This window comes from Morone saxatilis, unplaced genomic scaffold (assembly GCF_004916995.1).
Source record: "Morone saxatilis isolate NCDOM2014 unplaced genomic scaffold, NCSU_SB_2.0 Contig19, whole genome shotgun sequence".
NCBI classification, from domain to species: Eukaryota; Metazoa; Chordata; class Actinopteri; family Moronidae; genus Morone; species Morone saxatilis.
In genome coordinates this window covers 7,692,507-7,715,329 of record NW_023339751.1, presented here as the reverse complement: position 1 = coordinate 7,715,329, position 22,823 = coordinate 7,692,507, and the positions used below count along the sequence as shown (strand labels likewise).

The 22,823-nt window shown below is 40.9% G+C and overlaps 1 protein-coding gene across 5 annotated transcripts in view; it reads left to right on the top strand.

Annotated features, from left to right (window-relative positions):
* LOC118329748 (neurexin-1a-like) overlaps positions 1-22,823 on the top strand; it is a 244,810-nt gene that overhangs the window by 133,311 nt on the left and 88,676 nt on the right. For 4 of the 5 annotated variants that reach the window (XM_035664029.1, XM_035664028.1, XM_035664027.1 and 1 more), the window contains exon 1: positions 5,450-6,482. The exons of the other annotated variant lie outside the window; for it this stretch is intronic. In XM_035664029.1, the coding sequence (XP_035519922.1) occupies positions 6,236-6,482 (247 nt within the window). In that variant the 5' untranslated portion in view covers positions 5,450-6,235. Of the gene's footprint in view, positions 1-5,449; positions 6,483-22,823 lie in introns of those variants that run through there. 5 annotated transcript variants of the gene reach the window in all.

The window sequence follows — 22,823 nt, the reverse complement described above, 5'->3', positions numbered from 1 at the left end:
ATTTGGTTTATGCATTTGCAGACACATCATCGTCACACATACACTCACCCACTCACTGACACATTCATAAGTACGTACGCCTGTACGCACACGCACACAACCTTTATTTGCACTTAGGTACAAGGATTTTTGAATGTTATTTCCTCTGTGCTTGGTCTTAATGTGTATTTAAATGGATTTATGGAAATGAATAACACTGTTGTGGCATCATTTATGCATTAGAAGGGAAAGAAAAAAAACTGTTCAGCCAGATTCCAAAGCATCCTTAGCCAGCAGAATCCAATGAGTGAAAGGAGCAAAAGGAGGAAAAGGAGGCTATTGGTTGTACAAACAGCTCAGTGTGAAATGAAAAAAATCCCATCTGTTTATCTTTCATATATGTAGTTTGGGCCAGCTCCAGCTGTGGTAATGGAAAGGATGCTGTGTGTACATGTACTGTATATGTGTGTTTACGCTAAACAAGAGAAGAGAAAACAGTATCATTATTTGACTATAACCGTGTCACTGTGCTTTTATGATGATAAATTGTTGTGCAGAGCAGGTTCTGCATTATATTGAATGGTTTACAGCTACATGTTTACGTAATACTCAATTTCTGTACAGAACAGGATAGTACTCCTTGAAACACACCCAAATAAAAATGCTGCAGTATGTAAATACAAAAATCAAACCAAATAACTTCCAATATTAACAGTATCAAAATAGTGTTTTTTTTTTTTAAATTAGCTTTTTTAACTTCATTTGGCAGCTCCATTGAATTAATTATATTGTCTCAGTCATTTGAGACAAAATTAGAGTAAGGATGAATGAGAATCGATGTGGAATTTTTGTTTCTTTGTTTTGCCCTAAGTGAAAATGAAGTCATTCTATTACACAAACACGCAGTGCCATTTGCTGATTTGATTTTACAACACTAACTGTGCATTATTTCCTATTAGTGGGCTGTTTTATCAGCTTGAGTGGTGTTATTTATGTAGTCTTCACAGCTTGCATAATGAACACTGTGTTTTACAGCACAAATCTCTATGCAGTGCATGAGGGTTGCTGCATTTCACATAAACTGTGATATTTGATGTTGCAGATTTTCCTCAGCTTACAGTACATGCATGTATGCTCTATTTCTTTAATATAATAATCATGGAGTTTGTGGCAGCAGCACATGCATGAGAGATAGATATTCATTGAGAGAGCTAAGCACATCCCGATGAAGGTAGTCATAGCTATGGTGATCATTTAAACCTTAAGCTACAGGGCTCTGCATCACAAGAGGCAGCCAGAGATGCTGAGGTGCAGATGAATTGGAAACCAGCAAGTTGATGCCTTTTTGACCTGTGGAGGTCAGAGTTTCTTTCACTCACTCTAACCGATAGAGAGTAATCAGATGGACAAGTACCCTGATGTAACATCCTCTACTAACACAAACAGCATTGACACTTTGGCCTCCCTCTTTGTTGAAATACTGTACAGCTTGTGTGTTGGTATTGAGTGTTGACTCGCTGTATCTGTCTGTTCTTATCATGTCACTTCTCGGGATGACTAAGACGGCACTCTGTTTCTATTCTTGTACACTTGGACACATTAGCATCAGTGCATTTTGTGTTCCTATGTCTCTCTCTGTGGCATTTGTGAATCATGTTTGGATGAGTAATGGCATGTTTGATATTCGTAGAATACTCCCAGTTGTATAAAGAGCTCAGGTTTAATATTGTATGTCAATATATGACAGGCAATATTAATTTCAAATATATATACCGTATGTCTTTGTGACAAAAGGATGACATTGACTCTGTCTTGTGTGCATCAAACTAGAAATTTGAATTGTGACCAATCACAGTTCGGTTCTCTTTTGGTCCCTCCCTGCTTTATATCACAGGAAGAATTGAATCTAACAACCTTTACATTCCTCAGTTGATCAGATCCACATGTCTTCAGGATCAGATGGCTTGGCAACAGGAATATTTTCCAGCCTTTAATATGCTATTCTCACTACAGTATAGTCTCTACCAGTATACCCCAGAGATGAAGGATAAAGCGCTCGTTCGTAGGGGCACATATGTTGCTGTGCCTGACACAGATGTGTCACTTCAGCACACGACAGGTATACCCGGTTCATGCATGGCTTGGCCTGCATGCTTGATCTGAGCTAACAGTTGCAACTGCAAGTGCACCTGCACCTGATTAGAGAACAGTGTGTAAACCTCTGCAGTCCTAGACCTTTGAGGGTTCCACTGATTGTGTTAATTAAAATAACACATCACTAGATATATTTCTTGTAATCTCGACAGTAAACATCATAGTGGCTCTTGAGGTGGAGAAACATTTCTGTTAAAGTGGTTCTAAGAGCCCATCCCTTTCTAAAGGGTCTCTCCAAGTGTCGCCTGATGGCCCTTTAACTGATTTAAAGGTCTTGCTCCCATCGGGTCAGGTACTCTTAGACCACCCATCTGCTGCTCTCCCGTCACTTTTTTTCTAGTTCTCCAAAAATCATCTCATCAGCTCAGTGCACTGTGGTTGCAGTCTTAAGTGAGTAACACAGACTACTCTTGTGCTTTTATACTCTTTTGCTCTCCAAGGGACTGTTACATCCAAGACCAATTTCTTCTCCTCTCACTGATCACTTAGTTCAGGGGGGAAAAGTCAGCCACACTTTCCAACAGATTTCTCCCTTTGCTTCCCCTTTTGCTTTTTAGATAGCTCTCCATGGCTTTACTTTATGGTGTCTTACATTTCAAAGAAACAAAGAAAAACAGAAATGTAGATGCAAAAGGGGAAATGTGCTCAAAGCATCACATGCATCAGCGACTTGCGCAATCCTTTGGGTCTTAAGTGGAAACAAAGAAGAGCTGTTTTTGGCTCTCTGTCAAGAAGACATCTCACTAACAGGAACAAGAGTCAGAACACAATGGGAAATCAAAAAACTCTTTAATGATGAAAGTTTAGTTGTGAAAGCAGATTTTCTCATTTTGTGGCCAATGCGCTGCGATCATCTGGTTAAAGCAGATGAGATCTGTAACTGTGCTGAAATTAGTTTAGGTTTTGGTCCCAGGTGTTTGTTTTTGTGCAGGTAGAGAGAATTGTGAATGTTTTCCCTAAAGCTGTGTGCATGGCCTCTGTTTTCTTGCTTCTCATACTTCAGTTAACCAATTTGTCATGGAAAATGACTGGAGCAAAGGGCAACCTGCTGAAGGCTTGTTGATATTCTAGCAGAGGCGATCTTACAGGAATTGATCACAACGATGTATCAGATCACAACTGGTTGTCTTCTTTTAAGGTTTGAATAACTGGAGTAATATGATGAGGTTTTTAGCAATGGCTCTGTTATTTATTTTTGGATGCTAATGATCTCCTGTTCCACTGAATATGTCAAACATCAGCTGCTGTCTTTGTGGTAAACCTACAGACCTTTTGTGCACTTTACATTTTCGCCACTTGGGGGCACAAATGAACAAGTAACTAATGATAAACCCGATAAAGGTATCACCTCACTGCTGATGTCATTAACTTAAGTGCTGCATACTAACACAGCATTTCTGCTAAATACCCAAAGTAATATTAAAAAAAGAAATGACAATGTGAACACATTACACCTGTATTTACCTGAATATAAACCTCTGCAATTTAAGATCTCATTCTGTTTCTCTGTAAAAGTTTCTGCTCTTGAGGACATAGTAAGTCAGGTTGTTGTTGTCCTTGGCAAGCACCCCTGATAGATTGCCTTATTAGGTGTAATTATGCAGATTGCACTGCCGATAATTATGAAAGTGTAAACACATTCAGCAAGAACATTCCTTTTCACCATTGCAAATGAGAACAGAGCAGTGGTTCCGTGCTGCTGACTTTTTAGCACTAGGTGGCTGCACCAAGTTATTGAGATTCTACAAGGTGAGAACAACACAGTTGCCTAATGTGGGCAGCATCTGCTTTGTACTTCAATCGCTTTCTGCAACTATATAGGAACACTATACCAGATACAACAGAGAAATAAGAGGTATCCTCATCTGTCCTCGTGCCAGATGGCAGATTATATTTATTTTACCTCTTATGTTCATTTTATAACAATAAAGTGTCTGTTCTGCAAGTATGGAGCCCTCGGTTATAATGTATTTGTACTGACTACTAAATGAGTAAAAAAGTGAAATGTTCATCATTAATGTTCATTTAATTGGTTCCTCCTTTCCTCAATGCTTCTTTCATTGTCTTCATATGAACAGTCAAGTGAAAAAGAAAATGGAGAAGGACACGTTATCCTCTGTGTCACGCTGGCTAAGTTGGCCTTTCTTTGGGAATGAAATGCCTGTGTATTCCCTGTAAACCGTAAAGATCAGCTCAGCAGTGCTTACAGTTTTTTTTTTCCTGCAGCTTAGAACACTGCAATTCGAAGGGGAGGATGTTGAATGGCCAGTGTGCAAACAGAAGCAGGCACACTGCAGCTGAGCCTTGTGCTCCCCAGTCCTGAACTCTGAACACTGAGCACACTTCCCAGCTGAACCGGATTGTGTTTATCAGCAGGGCTTTTATGTCCACATGTTCTCTACATTCCTGTAACCCATGCTGCACACTGGGTCTGCGATCAGCATTCCCCCTCTTGTGAGAAATGGTCTTTTATTAGCAGGCGAGGCAGACTTGCCCAGATTCAGCACCCTCTCTGTGGACAGTGCTCAACTGCCAGCTCTGGCACTGTGCGTGCTTTGTTTACGTATGTGTGTGTGTGTGTATGTTCATATGTTTGTGAGAGAGAGAAAGAGAGAGAGAAAGAGAGAGAGCAAGATTGAGAGAGCAAGAGAGCAAGAGATAGAGAGAGAGTTGCCTATGTGAGCTGCAGCATCATCACTCTTCTAAAATCTTGCTAACGGTAGACTGCAGAGTCCGGTTAAGAACCTATAGAAAACAGTTTTCCTGGGAAATGGAGAAGCAAGGATTGGGTTGGACCGCTTGGCTTCACATTTTTTATATTCACAGGATTATCATTGTCGTACAACTTCCCAAAATTCACGGAGAGGGAAAGAAAAGGGAGAAGAAGGGACATGGGGAGTGGAAGAATAGGAGGAATCTGGAGAGATGACATGATAAAAGTAGAAACAGAAATAAATCTAGCCTGTCCTGCAGTGTTGCTTTGCTTTCTTTCTTCCTCTTACTGCTCATGAATGTCCACACAGGAGAGTGGATTGAAAAAGACTGAACAGGGAGAGTAGGGAGAGGTTGTGAAAGGAATCAGGGCTGGGGGACATAGCTTCAATTCCTGCTATTCTGCCTAAATAGGCTCTTCCTCTGTAATGCACTCAGGCTCCAGTGATTCGCTATGTGAATGCTGCCCATTTGCATAGCCACTCTCCCTCCTGCTTCCTGGCTGGCTGTCGAGGCTCCCCCTCCCTCTGTCCTCCTCCTCCTTCTCCTCCTTCTCTCTCCCCTCTTCCTCTTGCGCACATCTTCTGGAACGGCGCTGCCGATGCTGCCTGTGTGTGAGTGTGTGTGTTCCTGCCCAGGGCTGCTCTCTCAGGTACAGCCGTTGCTATCGCTCGGTCTCATTGAGAGCAGAGATCCCTAGATGAGGAACGGGTGCGCTACTTGGCACAACTCACAGGTACGCCGTCTCCCGCGCACCGCTGCAGCTGTCCGACACATGCAAATGAGACTCGGATTTAACTATGGTCCCATTCCTCTGGACATCCTTTGAGACCACTGGAGAAGGAAAAGGAGGGAAACTCAGAATGTCTGTCTTGGTTTTCTGAAGAGATTCACTTTGCACAGGTGTTGTCCGTGTCTCCTGAAGTTGGCTTTCTCTTTTTTCCGGCATTTTTTTTGGAATATTAACAGTTTTTGGTGGGGAAGATCTGTAATTTTATGAGGGCTTAATAGAAGGAGAAAGAAAGAAACATAGAGAATAAAGGAACTAGGGGAATTGGAGCAAGCTGGAATTCTCTATTGCTGTTTGAGGTTGCCCTAATTTCTTGAGTGAATGTTTTGATTGTTTTTGTATGATGATTTATGACACTACTTTACCACTTTGGGTGCTGCTACGGATTTCCTAACTCAGGGGACAACAGCAAGAGGCTTTTTTTTTTCCCACAACCGACATTTTGTGTGGTGTCCCTTTTGCTTTTTTTTTTTGCTTTCTCTGTGGATCTGTGCGAGTGTCTCTGGGTATAGTGAGCTTTGGCAAGGTGAGAAGTATGGGGCTGTAGGGCTCACTGAAGTTCCACCTTGATCTGCAGCCTCATCTGGCCACTCAGGGAAGATGTTCGGAGGCTGGAGGACACAGTTTTCTCCCCTGAGGCCCGTAACGGAGCCCCTAAATCGAAATTCAGCTTCACTCACCCACCTGGCCTTGTGGATCACTGCCCTGGCCCTGGGCTTTGTGGCAGGGTCAGAACCCGGGGCTGTGGAGAGTCTCCACCACATTCACCTCTCCCATGGAAACAAGCGCCACCATACTGTGCCTATTGCTATCCACAGATCACCTGCCTCCCTAAGAGCAGGGCACAGTAAGTATTCTCACCATCCGACGCCATCCTTGCCTCACATTCAAAATATTCTCTGCGCGCAGTAACTTCTTGAGCAGTTTTTTTATATTTCATCTTTGCAGTTAACTTTTTGCAATCTTCATTAACTTTGGTAAATGTTGTTGCAGAGCCTAAAATATTACTTGATATTGTTCATTTTTTTTTGTATTCAAGATTCCCCTTCCCAAGACATAGCTCTGGTAGCTTAGATCCACCCCCCTTTTCTCCGTCTCAGCAAAGTGGCCTCTGTCTCCATGTCTGAGATTAGCCATATCCCTATCTCCAGATGCTCCACTGTGTCCAGATTAGGCAGGATTAGAATGCTGTGGCGCTCCATGTTGCCCCTGGGTGTTTGGAAGAGACAAAGATGTGTTGCCTCCAGCTCTGCAGGGCATCGAGCTACTCCTGGCCCCTGCCCAACATGGAGTGCAGATGAGGCCTCTTTACCCTGTGTGGCAAGAAGGTTCATGGCAGAGGCATTAGTAGTGTTGGAGGACAAGAAAAAGAGGAATAATCTCAACTATGAGGAATTATATAACCTCACCTCATGTATACATGGTAGACTGCAGTATGCTCGCCACAGTATGGGTGCGAATGATTTCAGAAATACTGCAGTTTGTTTGCAGTACTTGTCTCCACTCTGTGTTAAAGTTTTGAATGATGCTGATATTTAAGATTAAGGCAGAATGAAACTTAGAAGACCAAAATACTCGTTTTCTTTAGTCATCCTACTGCCCAGGCATTTTTGAGTGACGTAATCACTACTGGTGTAACGCTGACGTAATGCTGAGGTCCCCTGGATTCCATTGAGTAGACACTGCTTAATAATGTGCAACAATCTCTACTGTTCTCTAATTATCAAAGTTTAGCAGTACAAGGCATGAAGTTGTGAGTGATGCCACCATTACAGAGCAGCACTGGCATTTTGAGGATGTTTTTGTTGGGCACTGGAGGAGCTGAGAAACAGACCAGAGTCTGGATCACTGGGCAGAGTTTAGACCCGTGCGAACAAGGGAGCCAGTGCTCCTCAGTGATGATGAGGGAGATGGGAGGTTTGCCGGCCCACTGAGACAACAAGAGAGGCAATTAGGCCACTCTGCCGTGACCCGTCTGGAGCGGACAACACTCAGCTCACCCCCTGCTCCTCCCTAAGGACCCCGAGGGCATGTGGTGCTTTCAGGCGGATTCCACTAGTTAATATCATAGTTATCGTTACTGCTCCTCTGTGCTGTTATTATAAGAGAGAGAGAGAGAGAGCTTGCGGGGACCAAAGAAAAGCTTTCTCAGTAACATGATTACATTTTTGGTTGATCAGGAGGGTGCACGAATGCAAAATGGGAGACATGCTGTTTAACATGGTACCTGGCTCCAGGACAAAGCTTGCTGTTGTAAAGCCCCAGCGCTGTTGTCTTAGCTGTGCTGCAATTGCTTTAATTTTCATGGGGCTTGTTCGTTACATGTAATGTCTTTTCACTGCAGCAATTAAACAGGTACAGCTCTATTGCTTCAGACTAATTTATGATTGTAAGAGCCATAGCCCCTCAGGTTTGAGTGTGTCTATTTTAACAGTATCTTTTTTTTCTGCTTTATATTTGTCTGTTCTATGTATTAAACAACAGAAATTAGCTCTCTCCCTGCCACCACCCCACTGTATCTCTCTCTCGGTCAATGTCAACGTCAATGTTAAAATCTAATCCTATTTGCAATACTTATGTAACTGTACCTGCCTTTCTTCATTGTTCTCACATTGCATTTAATATTGTCTCAAGTGATTAGGCCAAACAAAGCTAATAGAGTGCTGACAGTTAGCTCTATATGCAAATTGCCTCCATCTCCATTTCATGAAAATGCACTTTTTCATTTTGTATGTAGCTAAATTTAGTACCTCTGGCTGCCCTATTGGTGGGCTATCCATCCATTTGTCCAAATATTCTCTGCGATGTGAGCACAGAATTCCTGTGAGTGATTTCATGAGAAAACACACATTACACTCTCTATATAGCAGTATACTGTAAGAGAAAACATCCTTTGTTTCCTTTCTATTGAACTCTGTCACTGATTTATGTGGAAAGAAGAAGAAAATTACCATGGTCAGGATGTATGAAATTGAGTTGGAGTGTGATGCATTGTTTGTTTAGGGCTAGCAGTAATGAGGTTGAGACAGTATCAACTCTGAGTAGCAGACATACCATTCATCACCAATAGACTCCCAGAGGTGATTGTCTTCTTTCCCAGAGATGGATAAGATACTCAATATGCTGGATAACTGGGTTATCATATTTTCTCCTGTACCTGCTCCTTTTATTCATTGAGACTGGGAGGATGAGGTGATGTGATCAATGGGAAAAAGGTTTTCGAGTTTAATCAATGGATCTTTTTAGTGGTTAATGGGAAAATTGACTTTATGTGGTTTTCTGTAGATTTTTTTTCCCTCTAACCTTTATTGGCTAATGTAAAAGATAGTGATCTGCAGTGGTATAATCTCTGCCAATGCTATGTGTATTATGTGTGTGTATCTTACTCTCAGGATCATATACCATATGTTTAGTAGGGGGAGAAATCCACCTCCAGATCCATGATGATTATGTGATATACTTAACATGTCTGTGGAAACCCCCACCCAACACCTGCTCCATCAACTACTGCGCGACTGCCTTTTGTATTTCAAAACTCGGTGGTTTGATCAAAGTCAGCGAAGCAATTTAAGTGATTATAATCTATTTTAAAGCTCTCCACCTTCAGAGCTAATGGTTGAATGAATAAGAGACAGGGGCTCATGTGTGCTGTCGCTTCTGCAGAGAACACATGAAGTGGTGAGGGGAGAAAGACAGAGAGAAGGAATAAATGAAGATAAAGATAAAGAACCATGGAGATTGAGAAAGTGAAGAAAGAAAGGAGAGAAGAGGGAGAAACTGGATGGTCTCTGATGTTGCCTTGCTGCTGGTGTGTTGTGGGCTTGTATAATATAATTACTCCCATGTCTCTGAGCTGATGTCATTCTGCGATAGTGTGAGGATGACAGTATCTCTGCTTCTGAGAGGCAGCGGAGATGATAGCTGCCCTGATAAGGATCTGAGTACATGTTCCTCCGCTCTAGAGGGAGCAGAGGCAGTTATTGACCCAAGAACGAGAGAGTGAAGACTGCAGTCGTTTCATTCTCCTCTTCCTCTGATGTGTGGGAACACAAACACCCTCTTTTTATTTGTGTGTGCTTTAGGTCTTTAACCTACTTGCATCTTATGATACTCTCACTCGCTCCCTTCTTCTTCTATTCCCATCCTCCCTACTCTCTGCACTCCCTCATCTCTTCCTGACCACTCATCCTAACCCACCCCCAGCTTCCTTGTTGGTTTGCAGAACCCATCCAAGCAGACAGAGTGGGCAGCCTTTTGCGCCCGCAGTGGTCTGTGTGGTTTCGGTGGTGACCGGGCTATGGTTGGCATGAAGGGAAATGAGACCTGACTGTGCGTGCGGTGGGCAGCAAGGGGTCAGCTGAGTAATGTGTCTGGTTTCGGATTAGAGACTTGGGAGACGGAGAGGGAGAGAGAGAAGAAGAGCCCCCTCCTTTGACTCAAGGGGATTTCTGCGCCCCTCACATGCATAGGTCCTGGATGAGTTTGAGTCAGGGAGCTCTTTGCCCATAAGGCACTCAGTGAATCATCATCAACAGCAACGTCTTCTCTGCCATCTCATCCCTTTCTTGTTCATCATGGCTGTCTGTTTGTTTACACCTCTGGCTTTCCTGTTTAAAGGTATTTTTTTAAGAAATTACTTAAAATGATAAGTTGTCTGGTCAATGTTCGCTGCTGGTGTTACATCCGTTTGAGATCTTACAAGTTGAATAGAGAAAACTCATACTTTTGCAAAGAAATGGAAGAAAGCTATCATAACTAAACTGCACCATTTTCCAGTGTGCAGTGTTGATTTCACACATACACAGCTGTTAACCCTGGAAAATACAATGGCATATTGTAAAGGGATAATGTCACCGTGACACTGACAGACTGCACCATATGCATAAAAGACTTGAATATCATTAGTTTATATGAAACATTAATGATTCTCATGGAGGGAATTTGTTTTACCAGCAGGATACATCAAAATAAGAGTATGACAGATACAATAATGCACCGTATAGAAAAAGGACATAAGCATATTGGAAAGTGTCAGAACTTAGATTTGTGCATTTGTGACTGAATGCATGTAAAATAGTGTGGCAATAAAAAGAATAAGATAAAGACCTTATGTGAAGAAATGCAGTATAAATAGAGTAGGTCAAATACGATTGTTTCCACATAATTCTTCAAAATGTATGTTAGCCACTGTGAAATTTTCTGGCATGCCACTGTACGGAAGAAGGAAGCGTGGAGTGATGCAGCTGGTGTGCAGGTCAAGGTGTTAAGAATGCTAATGAAAGAGCTTAAAGAGTTCTTTTCTGATTGAATCTATAACTGCCTCTCCATTTCCCAGGGGAACAGCACAAGAAAAGGAAAAAAATAAATAAATACACTAAAATAAATAAAGTGGAGATCAAGAATGCAAATGCCCATATTTTTAAAAAAATCTAATCTGAATTGAGTTCAGTCACCCTGGAGAAGCCTTATTCTCTGTCATCACAATGAGGCAGCAGCTATCTCTGTGCCAGTCAGGCCTGTATATACACACACTCATGCACATTCACTCACAAATGCACACTAACTCGCTGCACATACAAAGCGCAGCACTCTCTCAAATCATCTTTCATCTCTTTGATCACTTTGAATCATTGTCATAACCCGAAGAGTGTTGAGTGTGGGTAGTTGAAGCGATATGCAAATTTGCACAAAGTCTCATTCATATAGTGTAACACATTGGTTAGAATTTGAAATGGGTCATAAAAAATATATGCACTCGGAAGGTATAAAAATGTAATTGTACACTTGTACAGTAGTTCCAACAGTACAGTGATGACTCCCCTAGTGATGGACTAATTGGTTCTTGGAAAGGTCAAAGAAAAAAAAAAAAAACAGAAGATGGAGGGTGAAACCTTTCAGCCTTTACAGCATGATAACCCCAACCACATGGGAGGCCACAGAGGATGGGTTTCTGTGGCAGCCAGCTTGCAGAAGACAAAAATGTATGATTGCCATTGATCATCCGATCGATAATGAGCCTCTACTCAAATTTCACATGGCTGTTTTGGGAGAGAAAAAAAACCCCTCCGTCCTCAAGCTCTTTTACGTGGGTGGTTTGATTGACAGTGTTATAATTATTCTTAGCTTACAAATCATTACCTAACAACTTTATGTACGTCCATGTATTCTGGCTTAATGACAGCCTCAAATAAGAAATTAAAGGTTTTAAAAAATGAATGGCTGCCCTGTGTCACAATAGGAGGCCTCAATAAGAACCAACCATGTCATAACTATTCTTTTTTGCTATTTACAATTGCTCACCTGCAGCAGAGTGGCAACAGAAAGAAAGCTGCCCCCTAATCCACTCTAATAGGATTGTGTGGGATTTCACCTTCCTCATTGCTCCTTCCATCTCTTAGTGCCTCAGGCCTGCTGGCAAGGGCTGATAGAAACACGCCTGCCTAACACCTAAGTGCAAGCTAATATTAGCATATATTTTGAAACATAGTGTAGAAATACAATGCATACCCACGCATTTTTCTTTTTTTCTCTGTTATATATTTATTTATTGGTAGATACATGGCATCAGTGTGAGATAGAGGACAGCACAGCTTTCTTATGGTGTTCCTACATTGCCTGTTGATAAGGGGGAGGCAGAGCTGTATATAAATCGCAAAAGGCAGCAGTTGTGCTGCACGACAAAACTCCCTCTCATACACCCCAGTATATCAGCACATGCAATGTTTATTTCTGGCAATCTTTTTCTCTTGATCTTCTACAGATAAATTTTTTTGTATAATTTCTAGATGAAATGCAGCTAATTAAATAATATCTCACCACTTACTAGAGGCTTACTTAGAAAGTGAGGCTACTCAGCATTAGGCAAAGCAGATGTTTAATCCTGCAATTAAGGCCATGGCGCACTTGTTGTCCCCTGGGTGCAGCTTACAAAAAGGAATAAACAGTAAAAAATGTAGTGGTGTCATGCAGGACTGACATAAAAATGAGATACATTAGCATGAGGAATAGGCTTGTTCTGTGATATAACATAAAAGGTATTGAACATTATTGTCCATATATTAGTACATCTTTTCTAATGTTATCTTATGTTGCATGTTACTTGTTCACGTGCCTGTTTATGTAAAATGAAGACCCTACATCTTGCACAGTGCATTTTATGCACCAAACTGAGTGTGTTAAACAGTGTCTAGTGCTAGTTTTTGTAAGTGTTGTTTATGCTCCACTACCTACTGCATATGTACAGTACATTGCCTTGGGCTAAACAGGGATTTTCTAAAGAACAGGGACAGTGCAGAGTCTTTTACCTGATATTTTTCTTAAATGTAGAGGTGGTGATGCGGATGCCTTAAATAATTTTAAAGAAAGCCTTCCTGCGGTAACAGCGTTTTGTAATTATGCAGGCATAGTATAGATTTCTATATCATTTGCTTTTATGAATAGTGCTAATGTTGGAGTATCTACAGTAAAGCACAGTAGCTCTGTCTGATCCTATAGCAGCTTCTTTGTGAGAGCAGCGTTTGTGCTGATGCAGGTTGGGCTGCATATGGTGATGGGCAGCCAGAGTTGTCTCTCGTCTCAGATCAGAGCTCTGGCCCTGGACTCTGTTTTCACTTTCACTGTGTAATTATTCCCCACACTTGTCTTTTTCAGTAATTAGAACTGCAGTCATACTCCACATCTGTTGGCTCCCTAATAGAGAAGACAACGGCTTCTAGAGACCATTTGGAGGCTACGTTGTTGTGGTACATACTAGCTGCACATACACACTGAAACTAAATAATGCACTGATGTCTGATGGCACGTAATCAGACAAAGAGGCTTTTAACTGGGAATGAAAAAGCGGAGAATCGACTGATGCTTGATTTTATTTAGGTCTAACTTTGATATGTGTGTTGGCTGGCACGCAAATTAAACACTGGATGCAGAAAAATCTAATCAACAAATTGCTGGCAAACAAAATGGCTGACCTGAACTGAGAGAAAGGGAGCATTGTGTCTGAGGAGCAAATGAGGCAAGTGATGATGAGAGAGTAAATTAGAAGCTGTCGATACTGTGAGACACCTCTATCAGAGCCAAGGCTGTTGGCTGGGGAGGCAGATATGCAGCTGGTCGGGGTAACAAAGGGCCCGTTTGGTGTATTGCTCCATTAAGACACTGGGTCTTGTCAGCTCTGCCTGGATGGACCATTCTGCTCCACAAGGCAGGGGCTCATGTATCACTTAGGGCTTAGGGGAAGTGAGCATGGCGAAGGAGGGGGCAGAAGGGTGTGAGTGACACTGGTCGACTGAGCATTCATGGCATAATGTTACCAGCCCAGGGGGCAGAACTTTACCTCAACCATGAATTGATGGTCCCCTGCCATGAAGAGGGAGGGTGGTTGGTATGGCTACCCTGGGGCGACATCATGATGAGGTGAAGGCTTATCTCCTCACAGCAGTGTGAGGATAAAATATGGTGAAGCACTGCAACAGTCTGATGCAGGGGCAGATTTCTTGATTCAAAATTTATGTCGAACTGTAGATTCTATCTAGCTTGGCACTGCCACACTATTTCGCAAATACTAATTAGTCAGGAATCTCTCAGTTCATTTTCAATTTCCAAGGGGAGTTATCAACTGGTGCAGACCAAAATGCCTCTGAATGTAATTTGATAGACCTACAACCCATCAGAGCAACAAAACGTGTGTAGTATACTTCTTATTTAAACTTACAAAATACTGTTGAAGTATGGCAAACACATCTTTCTTGTCAACAAAAGCTATTGTTTGGAATTCTTTTAGAGAAAATATGCTTGTTTCTTTAATACTGACGTGTGAACAGATTCAACAGCAGCTGTTCATCAGTGGCAGCTATCTTGATTGTTTCCAAATATGGCTTATTGGCCAATAAGGTCACACATTGCATCAAACCCATCCCATATTTGGTTGTGATTGGCCCGACTAGATCCAATTCTGGCGGAGAGCTGTCTAAATGGGAGGGAGGCCAGACACATCTGCCAGAGCAAATAAACATGAGCTTGCAAATTCGTCTGATTCCAGGGCTAGGTTGTATCAGTTTTCTTAGGATAGGTTCAGGTTCTATCTTATTACAAAACTAATGTGCTATATGTATGTTGAAAGAGTTACTGCTGACATCACTGTATAAAATAGGACAAATTACTGTAAACAGTACTTTGTTAGTTTGGTGCACAAGCTCTTAGGTTCTGCTGAAACTAGTAGTTTGCCAAATCATGCGGGTGTCTTCCAAAGTCTTTGTGAGTGCAGAATTCCCTTTTCGTGTTTCCCCCGACAGTGTTTTCTTGCTGAGATACTTGGGTAGTCGCAATAAGGTTTGTTGCAGGCGTAGCAAATTCTGTCACCCATCTGATTCTGTGACCTGATTCGGAATTTCAGCTACATTGTCATCTCAGATGTTTTTATCATACCTTATCACATAGTGTATTTTGATTGCCAAAACTGTAATTTATTAGGGTTATGTTTTTTTCTTTATGTACTAAAATCAGTAAAATGTCAGATTCTGTGACACTGGAGGATTAACAATATGATAAAAGCACCAGTGTTGACCAAATACTTTCAGAAAAACCTGTACACCACGGCTATCAACATATCTGCATCTAATAGTATCAGAGGGTCTCAGTCTTTGGTTAATAGCTATGAAAGTGTGTGACTCTGTATGGGGTCACCATTTTTTTTTTTTTTACTATTAGCTTATGAGCTATCACATTACTCACATGGGATTTGAATATAGTATTACACAGTAAATTAACAACAGGCTGAAATGCCCTCTTTGGTTACAAGTTTCAAGCGTGTTTGACCTCTGACAGTAATGCTATGGAGTCTTGTCACTGCAGCAAGGTGAAGTTAACCCAGGTTAATAAAGTTTAAGTTTTGTTTCTTCAGTTGCTCTTTGTAGTAAAAAAAAAAGCAAACAACCGTTTTCTATTGCAAGTCTCTCACTTTCTCTGTTTACCTCCCTGTATTCCTCTCTTTCTCCCCCTCCATCCTGTTTGATGTGATCATTTTGTACTGTACTCGCCTTGAGGTCTGACTTAAGTGCTCCTATGTTTTCTCTCTCTCCCTGTATTTATTAGGTTTTGTTGCTCCTATGATTTTGGAGCCGGCATCTTATACCCTGTAATAAGGATGACCAATCATGGGGGCAAGCAGCAATGCCCCACTTTTAGTCTCTACTTAATTTAATTACATCAAATTAGCAAAGCATGGAGGGAGAGGGGGGAGAGAGAGGCTTAATCCTTTGCAGCTTATGAAGGCAGGTTGGACACTGTCAGCTGTCCTATGCAGAAATGCTGCTTTGGGATTGTCTTCATTAGAAGGAGCTTAAGGCTCATAGGTCACTGGATATTGTTAAAACAATACTGTGGAAATGGGCTAATTATAATATTTGCCTAGTGTAGCCTAAAGACTAAGGATGAGTGTGTGAGGACTTTAAATTCTTCCTTTTTTTGCACGAAGCTTTGTCTTTTTATCCATGTTTGCCTTGCCACTTATTATTTATTAAAAAGATTTTCAGCATTACAAAATGTTTGATTACAGTTATTATCATCAATAACTCATTAAATTTGCCATCATTGAAATACACATGCTCTATTGACATAGGTGTATATAATATTTCAATCTCAAAGCAGATATAACGGTGGTGAAGATTAAGTCTCTGGGCGATGAACTGTAAAAGTTTATATTGACTGTGCTGTATATATGCCAATATGCCCAGACTTATTAAGCCAACACAAAGTAAGTAGGCATTCTGGGCTCTAGGTTGATTTAGCACCTCTGTCCACTCTGCTTTCTGCTGACTGCAAAGAGAATAGCTCAGCTCCAGCCTTCTGATAAAGACTGAAGGAAGGATTTATCACTTAAAAAAGAAAAAAAAATGTGGAAGGAAGTAAAGCAGGATGTGGCAGAGTGTGCAGTATACAGTATTTTATGGTATGGGTTAGTTTCATAACAGAACTGCAGCAGTTATAGACAAGCTGGCAAAATTGCTCAGTTTCCACTCCATGCTCACACAATAAATGTTTTGGCTCTGCACGACAGCAAAGATTGCAATGATGTATAAAATGGATGAGATGCTCGCACAATACAGCAATCCTGTGCTTTTTTTTTATCTTGTTCGGCCCCTCGCATATAATTTTGATGGCCACATTAAAAGTTTGTTTTGCTGTCATTTTAGTAGTATGTTGTACAGGATTGTTCCAGCTTCAACTTGTGATGAAACCTTTTCTCATGCCTGCTGGTTCTGTTCTAACTGCCTATCCCATAATAAGGAAGGCAGTTGTTTGTGTTGAGAGAGGATTAAGACAAGTCAACAATCCATAGCCTTTTTAGTCTCCCAAAGGGGCTGCTCACACACCACTGAAGATAGAGAATGGCTTTTTCCAGGAGCAAAGCTTGAGAGTGAGGTTTAAATTGTTGAAAGGACTTCGCTGTACTGCAATGGAACAATGAACAGATATAGAAATAGAGATTGGGTTGGGGTGTGGGGTTGGGAGGGTAGCCATAGGGATCTAGCTCTATATCTCACTGTCCAGTTTTCATTATCCAGCTGAATTTTCTTCACTTGTACCCATGGGACGGACAACCAGAGGCTGTGCTTTAAATACCGGCTCCAAACAACTGGAAGAGCTATTGCTCTCAAATCATATTTTCAAAGTTGCTGTTGTTCAATACTTAATTATTCCTGCATACAAAGGCTGCCAGTCAAAGGCGACAGGCAATTAATCACCTCACATGTCAAAGCATTTTGTTATGTCAGCTACAAAAGTGACAACTGACTGGGGGGGGGTCTCTCCTGCAGGCATCTGTTTTATAAAATGTTTATGTAACATTAGAATTACTACTAATTTGTACTTAATAATGAACATTATGAAGAAAACAATTCAAAAATAACTATTATGACTAATTTCTTCTCTTTCTAAAATTATTATGACTCATTTTTAATTAATTAGCCGAGAAAAAAGCCATACACTCCAAATACACCAGTTAGCAAGAGTAAATCGATTTTTGGAGTACGGAAACACCATTCTCCATTTACAATGCCTCCTAATGGACTAACACACAGCAACAGTCACCTTCACACTGTGAAGCCTGTTACAAAAAATAAAAAACACTGCAAACTCACAATGAACACTAAAATGACTGCATAAGTCAACTCAAACTAAATTCAAAGGGGCATTTTGGTGTTGCACACAAAGGTTAAACAAAACTAAAGCTAAGACATGCACACATTACTAGAATTTGAAGAGGTTTAACATACGCTACAAGCTTGAGAATAGATTACGTTTAACATTGCCACTTTGAGCAAAAGCATGTGCAATTCACTTAGAAATAATCATTTGTGACATTTTTATTTAAATAATTAGAATCTTGAGTTGACCTTTTTAACCAAGAAGTCTTGCATTTGCTAATCTCGATACTCTCTTTTTGTTTTGTATGTCAGTTGACACAAATCCCATGGCGCATGGTGTGGAAAGTGCCTTTTGTCATGACCAGAAATTCACAAAGCACACGTGGCACCATTGGCAACAGGGTACATTATCAGTAGATGTGGTTTTCATCACCAGTCAAAGCAGAGCACTGTGACAGCTCAGAAGGGATCTACCACAAAAAAGCTGTCTCAAGAGAACACTCATGTCCTTGTGAAAAAGGTGCAGAGTTGCCACAAGCAAATATATGGCACTTTAATTAGCTTGGGAGGAGGATAACATATTAGGCTACTGTGCTGCTCTGATGAAAAAAAGGGTTCAGTGACATTAGGTGAAAAGCCAAAACAAACTGGCAGCCAACTACAGGGACAGTCTGGCTATGGGAAAGGTGTGTCTAGCAGCCAGTTCCTCATTCTTTGTACAGCCACATGTGGATATACTTGGACTGGAAAAAAAATTCAAGCTATTTTTTCCTGCTTGAGGGAATTACATCAAAGTCAAATTGGCCTACATATCCACAAAGAGACTGTAAGCATATGGGTAGGATCCGAACATGCACACATGACTTGGTAAAGGCATGAAAGTAGCACAGAGCACAACTGCAGTGCAGCGCACACCTTTGACGTGGACTCGGAAAGGTGAACGGGACAAGCAAAAATCCCAGGTGATCCTTAATACCACAGCTCCTCTTCCCCTACTTTGGAGCAGTAAAGTTCACAGCATGTCGCCGAACACCAAGCAGGCATAGAGAGAAAAAAACCCTGACAGAAATGTCACCTCGCCAACACAAAAGCCCTGCCATGAGCCAACAGGAAAGTACAGTCCTCACAGTCTTTTCTAGGAAACATTCTCTGTTGCACAGAAGAGATCTTTTATATTTAGAACAGCAGCAGCAGTGAACAAATCAGAAATAAATTGTATGAAAAAATGGTTACAGTACAGGATAGTGGGAACATTCACAGTCATTACTGTACCTGAGCAGGAAACATCAGTATAGAAATTCAACACATCAAATTTATATCATGTGATAAAGGTTTTTTGTTTAAGAACAGAACTGTTGTTAATTTAAAAAATAATGAATTGAATTCCACCATATATTTGTCTGGACAACTTTCCAAACAAACTGTACTCTTCATCTCTGTGTGCAGGCTGCAAAGCCACCTAAATGGTGTGTTTCATGGATTAAGTGACATTCATTAGGTAACATAGATCCTCTTTTATAACCCTCACAATCAGTCAATAACAAACATGTACAGGTAGAATATAAAGGTGAAAAGGTCCTTGACATCAAAGCTGAAAGCTGAGATCCCTGTATCCTTCTGAAATAACTGGCTAACAGGAAAAAATATCACAGCACTTCAGACACATAATCTATTGACATTTGAATAATCAAATTGTGTTGGTTTTTTTTCCTTCTATTATTGCTGGTTCATGTCACAAGTTTTGAATAATGATATATTTTGTCCAGCAAAGAAGTCTGGAGAAGAATGGTACCGTGGATCAAACAGGAATCCTTAGATTATGCAGATAGATAAATATCTCTGTATTGGCATCATTATTTTAAATAACGGGTGCAATATTCACTTTAATTATACACTAAGGCTGTGTAAACGGTGACCCAACCTGACTGTCTCTGTAATTCACAGCCTTGTAATTAGTTAGAACATATAGCTGAAAAAACACAAGTTTGAACAGTTTTGCTCATAAGCCCATGTTCTATTTACCACCTCGTCTCCTCAACTACCAGACCATTTAATTGTCCTGGAAGGTAAAATATAGTGAGAAAGGTAGGTCTGGAGGAAGAAAAAAAATGATCACGTTGACTCACAATTTTCCCTCATGGCACTAAATCTTCAGGAGCATTGATCGGAGATAGCTCCTTTAACAGATACCGATGGTGTTTGATTGGATAATAGTGTCCTCATAAATCGTGGTAATGATTTCTCTGGAAACTGAAATTGCAATCCAATAGACATCATTAAGCTTCTTTAATTGTGCTCCTCCCGAGGGAGGTGGGCACAGACCAAAGATAAACCCAAATGATCTTATTCTTAATATAGTTTTGTTTATTTAAATGGTTTGGGGATGAAGAGCATTCAACAATTTATGTAAATGTTCACATAATTATTTCTGTCAGTCACAAACAAGTTAAAGTGCTGCACACATCTTACGGATGTTGTTCTCGTTAAGCCAATTTCCATTGTAAAGAAATACAATATAAATTAAACGTAACTCTGGAAATGTCTATATATAAGATATATAGACAAAAGACAATGGGGGAAAGGGTTATATTTGAAATTCCATTAAAGAGATTCATTGATAATATATATATAACTACACTATATGCCACATCACGGGTAATCTATTTTTGCACACCAGTCATTACGGGAATCCTTGGCAGCAAATAGAGAGAAACACAAGTGCGAGGTGCTGACAGAAAGCAGATCCATAATGTCATCTCTCCTTTTCATATTTCCATCACAACTATGTAATTATGATTGGATTCCTCCGCAGTTTCTCGGCAGAGGTGGTAATATGAGGTGCCTCATTTTGATGGCCGTGTTGGAGGTCAGAGGAAAGACAGTCTGCAGGCCTGACCTTAGCTGAGCAATATAGTCAAACACACCCACCCCACAACTGCTACACCACGGCACAGAGCCAGTACACTTTTCTTTGCTCACACCTATCCGCCTCTTCACATTACGCAGTTTATTTAACGTACAGGGCTTAGAAGCCAGTTTGCTATATTCTTCCGCCTCATTTTATCAGAAATAGATGGAGACACTGAGAAGTCAGTGCCAAGAGGGCTCTAACACACAGGCCATGTTTGCTATCCCACACTCTACTATCCCACACACCTCTTTGGCCAAATGCAGGCAAACTCCTGGGATGGTTGCTACATTTTTAATGAAAGCACAGTGTTTGATCTGCCAATGTTTATCTTCTTTGATGTTAAGTGACACAGCAGAGAGCAGCCAGCTCTCAATGTAGTCCAACATGAGGACAGATTAATTCATTATCCTTTAACAAGGGAAGCGTGTGGTTGAGGAGTTCATCCTGGAGGTCTGATCATCTGTAACAGCCTCGAGAACCAATACCTGCTAAAAGCGCACTGCCTATTGGTCTCTGCACCATGACCTCTTTGGGGAAATGCATAGGAGATACAAATGCATAGGGGGATACGTGAAGCAAGAAAATCTTAATTGCATTCTGTTTCACAGGTCTTGTATTGTGTAGAGCTAACCCCTCTAAGCACTTTGTATCTCAAACTCCCCTCATTACCTACCTAGATCTCGTCCTTTCATTTGTGTTTTTATTAGACACTGGGTGAATAGGGAATAAACTGAAACTCTTGTCAAACTAAAGAGACAACAAACAGGCAAGTATTTCCAGGACACTACTGTATCTAATGACTACAACAGATCCATATCGGGCCCAGTGTCCCAAGAGAACACGCAAATAACAAATATGGAGCCAGTGCATAATTACTCCCACCACTGGAGTTACGCAGGCACGTGTCTGCTGATTTCATGCCACTGCACAACTGTGTAGGTGTGCATTAGCCATGTTTCTCCACGTATCTTAATCGTCAACAGTCCCTTAAGGAGTTTTTCACTAGTCTTACATGCTCGTATGGATTTTAGACTGCTTACTACATATTTCCAACCTTGTTATCTGCACTCTCTGAATCGGTTTTGGAACCATTTTTATAACCTGCATGTCAGAGAGTAGTTAGTTGAGTTGACCTTTGGTGCCTTGACACAAGGTTCTTGCTGTTCATCCATTTAGCTTAGGGGGGTCACTAGCAAGATCTGTACACCAGTCCACTGAAATGAGCAATCTTTATAGTATAATGTTGTCGTTTTTTTTGTATGGGTCACCAACAGTAAATAAGCTGTCAGTGGGATAAAGTGGGTGTCAAATCATATGAATAGACAGAGGGGGGAATGGACGCTTAAGGGCCCAGTGAGTTCCAACACTGACATGGTTTAAAAGAGCTTAATTATAATAAGCTGAAACATGGAGCAAGTGTTTGGTGGCTTGGGGGGGAAGCTCTGAGACAGTGACAACAGTCCAGCGCGAGCTACATGAATTGGAGATTGCTCTGTGAAGGGGCCAACATCAGATATGCATTAGTGGAACAGGAAGGGTTTTCAGCGGTAGCCGGCAAACTTCATGAAAAAGAAATGATGCCTGCCTCGCAAATATATTACACATAATGTCTTTTCCTTTGTAGAAGTCATCAAGCTTCATAACGCTTTATCCATTAGGAGAACAAGAATGCTTACAGTGTTATTTCATTACGTTTTACAAATGCGAGTTATGCTTTATGAAAACGATAAATCCCACCATAGATCTGTATGTCCCGACATCATTTGTTAATCACATTATTGTTAATTAATGATGCAATTCTTTTTAGCTAATGGTTGACAGTGTGTATTGACTCAAATGAGGGAACAAAATTGGAAAAGGAACTTGAGAGTAGAGTGACACACTTTAATCACTGCACTGTGAAGAAAAGCCACAGGGAGGAAAACAACAAAAAATATATAAATAAATGCAAAATATATCGATAGTTTTATATCCTTGTGAACTGGTTTACAAGAAAATATTGGAATTACAGTCAGAATGATTTATAATCTATTGTTCAGGCTAAGGCTGTTTAACTCCCTGCCCCTATGAATATTAACACACTCGCTCACACGCTCTCGCTGTTTCTCCTTCTCACTCACACATACACACACAC